Below are 11,571 nucleotides of genomic sequence, written 5' to 3' on the forward strand. Positions count from 1 at the left end.
TTTTATTATGTCAGCATTTATGGTGCTGATTGAGTTCATGACAGCAATCTCAGGAAATATGAACAGCTTTGGTGAATATTACATTAATTAAAAGTTATACTTTATGTGTATCTAGGTATTGGTATGCTTAAGCACATATTCAGTTATTAGAAAGATATTAAATTATCGAAGTAGACAGATCTAACGTATGTAAATGATAGCCAGAAACTGACTGAAAGTGTGTGCCGCAACTATGATCCTCCTGGGTGCTGTGCACACATTCCCCTTCACCTACCCTCTGGCACAACCAACGTAAGTACCCTGGCTCCCCATCACCAACTCTATACTTTTCCTAAGGTTTTTTTGTTTTGTTTTGTTTGTTTGTTTGTTTTCCCCAATCTAGTCCCACGAGGTAAACACTTATGTATATACCAGTGATTCCTAAATGTATTTCTTGAGGCTAGCCTTGTCACTAAATGCCGATCTAGAATATTCAGTGGTTTCCTAGTATATTCAACTGCCATAACAACATCTAATCGATATATTCCAATGTCCAAAATAGAGCTTTTTTTTTTTTTTTTTTAATGGTGATTGAGGGACTTTTGTTAGCAAGAGCAAAAATCTTCATGCATCATGTTCCCTTAGGAGATGAACTTCCACTGTGAACTTGTTTTCACACCTGTAGTGGATCACGATGCTAGGTTCTTTCATTGTCTCCAGGCCTCAGGTACACTGTACCTTATTCTAGGACTGTCCAGCATACTGGGCTGGCATACTATGGGAAAATCATCAGGAGAACTTTTAAGACAAATAAACAAGGCAGAGTCTACTTTTTGATTATTCATTTTGTTACCCCTAGTTCTCTGATTATTCTTGGCTTGAAAACCAAGAAAAGGTTGAATATATTATAATGAATATGGTAGCAGATAAAATGAGGTTCAAATTCTAGTTCTATCATTTATAATCTGTGTATCACAAGACAAATGACACAACATTCTTGAGCATTATTTACTTGTCTCTAAAGTGGAGATGATTATAACACCATGAGGTTCTTGAAGAATTAAATTAGATGAAAAATCAGGGCTTCACACACGTTAGTTTCTTTCTTTGCTTTACCAACCCTGAGGAATTACTTCAGAAATATATCATTTGAAGAACTGTTTACTGTATCAAATTATTACTAACATAACTACTAACATAGCTTCTCACTTTCATAAAGATTCAAAGGTTTGCCCATCAACTGTACCTTCTTCCTAAATATAGGAAAATTAGAGTGGATGGAAGGAAAGCCACTTTCAAGTGTTCTCTAAAGAACTAAGTTATACAATGAGATAACATAAAGAAAACCATTGTCTCTACTAAACGGGGAAACTAACAAAATTTACTTGAAACTCTAGATGTCTATGAACTACAACAACAAATCAACAAACAAAAGTTGTCATTGACTACAGAGGATGCAGCTGCTTGGTTTTATTATCAGCCTCATTATTTTCTCGTGAAGTCACTTAGATAGTACTTATGGATGCAACTAAATTGGAAGAGATTAAAGTAGTTGGTTTGCTTAGTTCATAAAAACCCTTTTATATATGTTTGGTATGGAGGTCTAGAAAATAATGGCCCTGCAGTATCATCCCAAAGAGGCATCAGAAGGAATAGACAATGTATTCACAAGCTTTAACCAGTCTGTGCCACAGTTCTCTGACCTAGAAATGGCTATTTGCTATTAATGTAATTCTGCTTGCCTAACTCTAGTCTGGTGCTGTGTATCCAAAACCTCTCAGTTCAAAAGCTCTAATTGATTCAAGATTCTGGGACCTCAAACCATACTGATTTCCAATACCATCCAGTAGCTAGCAAGAGCTTATACTTTGTACAATTCTCTAACAGCTTCCAATTGTCGTTATCTCCAAATGACAAAGATGACTTAGTCCAGGGCATCTAGAGCAATTAGGGAAGGGACTTCCCTCCTTAGTTTTTCCTGCCACTATCCTTGTCTCTTTGGAGACATCCACACACATTTCTGCTCTTCTGCTCCAAGTTCTCTACTGTTCCATTGGAGCAGATGCTCTCAGCTCACCACCCTTCAATTTTAGTCTCTCTCTTCCAGGGCAATGGTTCAGTTTCAGCTTTTCATCCACCTACCCAAATGACCAAGGCAATCTCTTAAAAACACTGATGCTCAATGGTTCCCTTTATGGTCTTTTCTTAAGCAAATGTTCATATCTTGGCCTCTGGAGAACTCATTGTCATTCCTAAAGTTTTAATGCCAAGGGACAGCTCTTGGCACAGTACCTGCTGATCTCTTCACCTAACTGCCTCAGTGCGTCCCAGAAATCTCAGAATAACTTTCTTGGCACAACTTATTCTAATATTACACCAAAACATATCTCTTATCTGGTTACTTTCTTCTGAGAGATGGATTCCTTTGTTCAGACACTCATTAATGTATTCATAATTCATTCAACCATTCAGCAAACATTTACTCAGCTCCTACTATTGTACACAGCAATGTATGCTGCATGCAGGGAAGAAAATGGACTATGGGTGTGGTTTCTTCTCCCCAGAACTTATGTTCCAGCATTCCATTTGAATGGGGAACATAAATTTAATTTTTTAAAAGATTTTATTTATTCATTTGACACAGAGAGAGTGAGCAAGAGAGACAGAGAGCAAGCACAAGCAGGGGGAAAGGCAGGCAGGGGAGAAGAAAGGAGCCTGATGTGGGACTTGACCCCAGGACCCTGGATCATGACCTGAGCTAAAGGCAGCTGCTTAACCAACTGACCCAACCAGATACCCCAAGAAACCCATTTTAAGTAAAAGGACACATATAATTTAGAAGCAAATGAATGGAGATAGTTGCAGAACTCAATGAATAATGACATACCCAGATATATTCTTTGAAGAACTAGAGCACTGAGTAAAAGACTTGAGATAAGATATGCCAGAGAAAGTAGTCTGAGCTAAAAGATGAATGATTAGAAGGTGTTAACTAGACAAAGAATAGAAGAAAAGGTGCTCCAGGAAAAAAGAACAAAATATACCAATTCCCCTAAGAAGAAGAACAAAAGAAGCCCAGTGAGACTGAAACACAGACACAGGAAGAGGATGTGTGTGTGATAATACACAGGACTGAAGACAAGAGCCAGACCAGGTATCAGGCCATGCAGGACTTGCAAGGTTTTGATATTCATCTCAAGAGCAATAAAAAGTATTTGTAGGTCTTTAATCGGGAGGTGGGAAATGGGGGAAATGAAAGATGGCATGATTAGATTTGAATTCTGTGAGCCCCCTCTGGCATATACTAGAGAATGGATGTAATGCTGTTAGAGTAGGTATGGGAAGCCCAGTTAGAAGCATTGATAAATTAGACTGAGGTAGAGGAAACAAACACATGAAAAAACAAGAGGTAAAATGAACCAAATTGGGTATACTGTGCTCAGAGGTATTATATATTTCATGGGTTTCCTTCCATTTCAAAATCAAATAGCCAGGAAACTTAGAAATTTTTCTGTTACCACATAGATCAAGAGTTATACTATATAAGCAATTTGAGTCCACAAGAAGCCCCAATTATTCCCTAGAAAGTCAAAGTAGCCTCTAATAGCATCCCAGATTACACCTATTATTTTCAGTACAGAAAAGAACAGCATCTTCCTCATAATTAACACAGTCATAATTTCATTATCTAGCATTGAACCAAAAATATAATTGATTTTGTTCCAGTAGAAACATATACCTGAACATACTACTACAATACTAGGAATGTGAGAGCACTTGTAAGCTATTACAGTTCATTGTTATTTATGTCACCTTACCTCAAAAGCATTAAATTTTGTGAAAAAACATTGAAGGATTGTTGGTTAGAAACTACAGAATTGTGCTTCATTGTGTGACCCGGGAATTAAAGTTTCACTCTTCTTTGCACTGGAACAACCCACCCTTTGGAAGAGAACATTAAAAGTGTCTGATACCTCTTGCAACATGCCAGTGACTAATATTTTCCCCTCATTTCTTTGTCACAGCAAGAAAACAAGAACAACCTCTTTATACCATTCTCAAGTGGTTTTAAAAGCTCTTTAAACTACTCAGCATATTAATGATTTGCTATTTATAAATTACACCCATTGAAAGGCCAAAATGACAAATAAATACAACACTGAAACTTGTCTCTGTCAGAAACTTGCCTCTCCTGAATCCAAAAAGAACAAAGGCAAGGCACTCTCCAGTTGACATTAGTGTTGTCAGCAGCAGAGCTATGAGACCTCTAAGACCCTGAGTGATGAGCCGGCTATCGTTTTTCAGTAGAAAATCTTCTCAGAGTTCATAAGTCAAGAAAGAACTTCATTAAAGTGTAACTCTTCTAAAAATAAAAAACGAGAGGGAGATGTCTTGCTTCTTTTATGCTCTTTTCTTTTGCTTATTTTAATTACTGGACATTTCAATTAATTGAGATTCAGTTCACATATCAATGCTATAAGGCCATATAATCCACCTTAAAAAAGAAAAAAAAATCAGCAGGCAAGTTTCAGTTCATTTTGCCAGAAACTTAGAGAAGCTGAGAAAATAAAAAGCACATTTATAGCACATTATTCGCCCATATTTATAAATCTTCACATCAGATGTTAATTTGTATTCCTAAATAGCTTTAGCAAGTATATGAAATAGCTGACAGTTTTTGTTTGGCTGTTTTCCCATCAGAATATAATCACTTAAAGAATGGTCCTGCATACTGCTGTCACAGAAATGGCAGTAGAGGGGAACAAGTGGTGTTTGCACAAATGAGTACATACACATCTATTTATTTTAAAAGGCAGAATAAAAGCTCATATTCTGAAGAACACATTGTTGACTGTTTTTTAAATAATCTGTAAATATAGATTATGACAAGCAGGATAAATTATAAAACTTACAATTGAAAAGGTATCATTTACTACTTAAATAATAAGTACTATGGTTGACTGAAAACACTTCTACTGATAGTTGGAAAATGCCAGAGATATGGAATTAGGCATTGGCATGCTAAGAGCAGGAGTATCTACCCAGCAGCTCTCAGAGTCCACTAGGGTTTATCATGCTGATATGACTGCTGGAAAAGGGGACTGTAGATAGAGGGAGTACCTCTCCCCAGCAAATTACGGCCTCAAAGTAATCTCTTCTCTGACATTCTCTCTCCAGAATTTATATACTATTATATAGTCCAAAATTTAGTAAGATTCTATATTACTATATGACTGTTCTTTAATTCATTTACACTTTTAAAAAACATAGGAATTCATTAATGTTTTATCATCTACGGCTATTAGGTGCTGGCTGTTGCATGCTCTCACATGTTCCAAGGGAACATGCTCTTTTAGGATTCTAGGAAGATGGTTCATTTGGGCACAGGGGTGCAAGAGCACCTGGCTGAGAGGGCCTCAAAGAGACCAGGTTCTAGGGGCGCCTGGGTGGCTCAGTGGGTTAAAGCCTCAGCCTTCAGCTGGGGTCATGGTCTCAGTGTCCTGGGATCGAGTCCCGCATCGGGCTTTCTGCTCAGCAGGGAGCCTGCTTCCCTTCCTCCCTCTGCCTACCTCTCTGCCTACTTGTCATCTCTGTCAAATAAATAAATAGAATCTTTAAAAAAAAAAAAAAAAAGGATACCATCCATGTTCTATTACTCGCTGCCTGCTGATAAAATCCAATCCAAAGGCGGAGAGATGAGTGGTGCTGAAACAAGAAAGGAATTTACCTCCGTGAGGCCAACTTATGGAAAACAGTAGATTAACATCTCAAAGACTGTCTGCAAAAGGCTGAAAATACTTTTAGGTTTATAGAAGGAAAACATAGGGCAAAGGTCAGCCAGTAGGCCAGGTGGGCAGTGGAGGCCAAACTGCTTATTGTCTTGAAGTTAATCATCTGTGGGTGGGGTGTTGCTTGCTCAAAGCAGTCTTTATTGTTTGAGTGGGTAATGTCAGCTCCCTGCAGGGGATGCTTTGCCCTCAGGGTCTTCCACCTGAACCAAGAGACAAGCTGGAAAGAAGAACCCACAGGGAAAGTTGAAGCAAAATGGAGGCAGCTAAAGTCCTCTTTTAATGGGACAGAGCTAGAACAGTATAGACCAAGAGAAACCAATGATCCCACGCAATACTAGTGTGATGAGTAGAAAGCTCTGTGAGTTGGGAATGGAAATAAAGTTCAGTTTGTAAAAGAAGATTTCAAAACACAAAGCAAGCCTAGCTAAGTCAATCTCTTTTAAAAAATAGGGTCAGGTCGGGAGGCTGGAAAGAAGAAAGTTACGTACATCACCATGGGAAAAAACATGAACTTTTTCCTTTTTTTTTTTTTTAAAAAACCTTTCACGCAGCTGCAAGCCCTGAGACTGGACTGTACTTCTCTCACCAAGACACCTGAATCATCTGCATTCTTCACTTAGAAAGAGCCAATGCAGGTTTTAATCCCTCATTTGCATATTGACCCAACCAATTCCAGTTAACCTAGCTTCAATCCCTGTTTTGCATAGAGGACCTGAATGAGAACTACAAAGGTAGCTTTTGCCATATAATTCTGCCCCCTCTTTGCCTTCCTCAGTACACACTTCCTAAATCCGTGTCTAGAATTGCAATTCTGATTGCCCAAATGAATGCCTGTTTGCTTAAGTGTTCAGTGAATTCCTTCTTGGTCTACAGGTTACGTATTCTCTAATAACAAAGACAGGGAATCAAAGCAAAGCATTCATTCCTGAAATGCCAGTTCTCAACTGTATGCTCCAGCAGGTGGAAGAGGGATCTCTGGGTGACAGCCAAGACCTTCCTGTCCAAAAGGGTAAGGAGAATTTGACAAAAACCTGATGTGCCTTAGGTCATACCAGGCAGGTTTAAGGAGCAGCCTATTAATGTCATTTCCTTCCTCTGTTAAATGCTGAAAAAGAACTCAAACCTTCAAAGATTTCAATTGCTCACAAACTAAGAAAAACCGTCCAACTTTGACACCATTGAAAAAAGAATGTTCTCATGATCATGGAGGCAGGATCACCAGAGTGGGAGGAGGAGTCCACTGAGGGCTTGAGGTGTGAGTCCAGAGAGCAGAAATGACAGTCTCCAGAGTTTGCCATTGGTATTGGATACTACTTCTAGTTTCTTCTCTCGGCTGCAAATCCATGAAGAGGACTGTTTGGAAAACAGAGTATGAGGGAAGGTAAGAATATTCCATGTGAGAACACCCTATTCTACTTTACCTCTCCTTCCCCGATAGACACACACACACACACCCAATAGTATGACAGAAGTTAGTTATTTCTGCATGTCTATTCCATTATCCCTGTAGGGGTCTGCTTTTCTCTGATGCTTCCATATACCTTCGGCTGCTTTATGGTTTGGCTTCCATGGTGGCAGCTCTACCCAAGGCTTCAAAATCTTACAATGGTTCTCCTTGATAAAATGAGGATTGCAATTGCACCCATCTTACAGATTGCAGTAAACATTCAAAGATATCAGATAAACACTCACTACTGCTATCTGTTGTTATGCCATGTGAATTTAAAGTAGTCACGTAAGGACTTAGAAGCCTCATTTCAAGTTATTTTGGCTCTCTTTTACAAACATTTAATAAAAACATTGATTTTAAATATTTTATAGCTTCTCACTCTACATAAATGCAAGCAATATTATAAGAATTAAATAAAGTTCATTATTACCTACTCCACGTTAATCCAGGCCAACAATTATAATAATCAATTGTGACAAAAGAAAAAAATCTGTTTCCTTACTGTTTTATAACTCTACCTACTTAATTTGACTAATCTGAAAAATAATTAAATAATACTTAGATATTTTTCACTATATTAATGTAAAGTTTTGTATTGCATTAGTTACATCAGAGTTACACTCTGTTTTATTACAATCTTATGTACAGTTTAGACTTCAGCTGTTTTAGCACAGCACCTGCTGTATATGTGGTTATTGAATACTTCATATGTGGCTATTCAAACTGAGAAGTATTGTGGGCATAAAATACATACTTAGCTTCAAAGATTTAGTATTAAATGTAAAATATCTCAATGCTATATACCAAATTCATATAGAAATGATACTGTGGATGTGGTGAGCTAAATAAAACATATTGTTAAAATTAATTTTACATTATTTCTACTTTTAAAAAATGTGGCTACAAAAATTTAAAATTACATTTGTGGCTTGTATCTGCAGTTCACATAATATTTATATTGGACATCACTGACTTAAAATTTCTTCTGGTAAATTAATATACTTGGGATGATTGCAAGGTAAAAAAAAATATATTAAAACTATTTTATAATGTTGCTGTTAATCACTGTTTCTTTATTCAACACCCATTTGCTGGGTACTGATTCCAAGCTATACCCTCTCTTAGATGTTAGAGTAATAAGCAAGTGAAAGTTTTGCCCAGATTTGCCTTGGAGTCACTCCCAAATCCTAAATATAAACTCAAAATGTAAATCCACTTCCACTTTCTAACACCAGATACTAAAATAAATTCTATATAGTGAACTAGTGGAAGACGATTCACATAAAACTGTGGCCATAAACCAAGTACAACCTGAAATCAATGACAGTCTATAGGAGTGATCCTTCAAAATGTAGCAAATGAAGAAATAAGTTCACCCCATGTTAATTTAGCTTGGAAGAAGATTTAAGTAAGTTTTTGTTGTTGTTGTTAAAGATATAATTAACACACAACATTATACTAGTTTCAGGTGTGTATAGCATAATGATTCAATATTTATATATATTGCAAAATGATCACCAAAATAAGTCTAGTTAACAAACTCATCAACATATACAGTTACAAAATTGTTTTTCTTATGATGAGAATTTTAAGATTTAATCTTTTAGCAACTTTCACATATATAATCCAGTATTATAAGCTATAGTCACCATGCTATTTATTATACCCCCACGACGTATTTATTTTATAACTGAAAGTTTGTACCTTTTGACTCCCTTTACCCACCTCACTCACCCTCAACCTCCAACCTCTGACAGCCATCAATCAAACAGAGAATAGTCTCTATATCTTGAGTTGTGTTTTGTTGTTGTTATTTTTGCTTTTAGATCCCACATACAAGAGAATCATGCAATATTTAATCTTTCTCTGCGCGTTATTTCACTTAGCATAATATCATCAAGGTCCATCCATGGTGTCACAAATTCCCAGATTTCATTTTTTTTAACAGCTGAATAATATTCCTAAATTTTTGAAAGGGGGGATTATATAGATTGAAAATAGTATGGCTATGCTTTCATCAAAGTTTTTCATTTATTAATTTACTTTGAGTTTTAACTTACTTTCCTTCCTTATATCATCATCACTTACAGAACTAAGAAGTCTGCATTTTTAAGAAACTAATATATAAAATATGTATACTATATATAGATACATAGATATTCAGTTAAATATTTTAACTATACATAAACATAGTTTCTTGTTTTGATGCAGAAGAGCTAGGTTCTTCTCTTATGGAGTTGAAGAATGAATCTCATGGACAAAAGAGAATGAGTAAAAGTGAATTTATTATTAAATTCACTTTTAATTTTTAATAAATTATTAAAAATTTATTAAGCAAGGACAGAGAAAAAGCTCTCAGAAGTGAGAGATGTCTGGATAGAATTGCCACTGAGGGCTTTTCGGGATGGTCTTTTAAAGAAAGCCAACCAGAGAACTTAAATCTGTTTAACATCTCTATTGATAGCCACATTGAGTAAGGACTAGTGATAACACCTTCAATGGCTTACTTCCTTTTAAGGGTCAGGTAATTCTTCATTGATCACAAGTAGCTGTATAACAATACTTCACCTCTGACACCTAGGATGGGAAGGTCTGGTTTGTTCCTTTATTTCTGGTTTCCTTTCATCTCCTGAACTTTTGAATTTTTGAGCCTGATCCCATGGCCCTACCTACCTCTCCTGGCCCAGACCCGCCTGTCCCTTACTGAGCTTCTAAATAAATGAAATCATTTTATGAGAATTGAAAGTTCAGAGGCACCGGGGTGGCTAAGTTGGTTAAGGATCAGATTCTTGATTTTGGCTCAGGTCCTGATCTCAGGGTTGTGATCCATCCTTGAGTTAGGCTCCATGCTGGGTGTAGAGCCTGGCTCAGATTCTCTCTCTCCTCCCTCTGCTCTTCCACCTGTCACCTCTCTCTCCCTCTCTTTTTTTTTTTTCCTTTCTTCTAGTCTTTTATTTGTTAAACAGTAATCTTTAACAATAAATGCCAAAGGAAACCAACAAACAAAAGCAGGGATTTGCATAATAGATGGGAAATGACTGTGAGCCATGGCAGACCAGAAGTTTCTGTTTTCTTCTGTGGGGCCAGGAGTGCACAATGTGGTGTGCTCATCTTTCTTTAACCCCACAAAGGTCACAAACAGCTTAGATGGGAGGCTGAACGTGATGACTGGTCCTAATTTTTGCTATTCAACCATTTTTCTTGATCTTGCTCTCTGACTCCATACATTCCAGACTGTTCAATGGATTTGTAATAAACTTCCAAAATGAAGGGAAATTTCTTGCTCATCATTTGCCTGAAATCTTGGCTTGTGTTCATCTTATTAAATAAAAAATATGCTCCAAAAACGCCCAAGAGTTCAGCTACTAAAACTCCTTTAAAGATCTTCTTTGCCACTCGTTCCATAGAGCGGGCCATCCTGAGGTGCTTGCACACAGGACTGCCTCTCTCTCCCTCTCTTAAAAAATAAGTAAGTAAATAAATAAATAAATAGAAGTTCTTTATTAGTAATTTCAACCCAAATATAACAAAAGACTCTAATAAATAATCAATTGTGACAGACATAACAGAAGTTATTCTTTACACTGCCTCCATTACACAAAAAATATGGTTTCTAATTACATTAACATAATCTATACTGACTTTATCTACATTTTACCTATGATAGTTTTAAATCAATATACTAACAGTAAGACTACCTAAATAGAGTTTAGAGAGGGGTCTTTTTTTTTTTTTTTTTTTTGTCTTTGGTTCCATTTGTCCTTATATCTTACTAAAGTGTAAAGTTAAAAATACTGAATATTTAAAATAGTTTGAAGTAATTTTATTATGTGGTTCTGACAACTTGATATATAATTAGATTCGTTTGTTTTCACTGGTTTCCAATTTTTAAAGACTGATTTTTAATTTTTGTCTTCATATAAAATTATTAAAAAACCCACATATACCACTAAAAAATCCAAACTAAAAGAAAATAATAATAAAGTGCATACACAAAGGTCTTACTTAATTCCATCCTGTTTCTTCTACCCTATATCCTTCCTTCTGTTATGCCCCAATAATGGGTCTGTGATTAAAGGAGTGAGACTGATACAAAGCGAAGGTCAAGCAAAGCTTTATTTCATGCCAAGCATCAAGAATCAAACTGGCCGGCCAGGGCTGCACCTCTTACAGAGAGGGCGACCTTTCTTTGTTTCACAGACTAGCTTTTAAGGGCAAAGGACATGTGGTTGGGCCTGGCCACGCACAGGAGGCCAATGAAACTGTAACACACAGAGAAAGCTGCACAGTCATGCTAGGTGACCAACTGAATTACAATTTACCCTAGTAGACATTTGAACCAGCCTATCA

The 11,571-nt window shown here is 36.6% G+C and overlaps 1 protein-coding gene across 1 annotated transcript; it reads right to left on the reverse strand.

The window, feature by feature from the left end:
* Positions 1-10,312: 10,312 nt before the first annotated feature.
* Positions 10,313-10,648, reverse strand: LOC123391951 (protein CEBPZOS-like). The gene has a single exon (XM_045079630.1). It carries the CDS (start codon positions 10,636-10,638, stop codon positions 10,396-10,398), a length of 243 nt encoding a protein of 80 aa, XP_044935565.1. The 5' UTR covers positions 10,639-10,648; the 3' UTR covers positions 10,313-10,395.
* Positions 10,649-11,571: the final 923 nt, after the last annotated feature.

The sequence above is a fragment of the Mustela putorius genome, unplaced genomic scaffold (assembly GCF_011764305.1).
Source record: "Mustela putorius furo isolate JIRA1106 unplaced genomic scaffold, ASM1176430v1.1 tig00000407_pilon_pilon_pilon, whole genome shotgun sequence".
Lineage (NCBI taxonomy): Eukaryota > Metazoa > Chordata > Mammalia > Carnivora > Mustelidae > Mustela > Mustela putorius.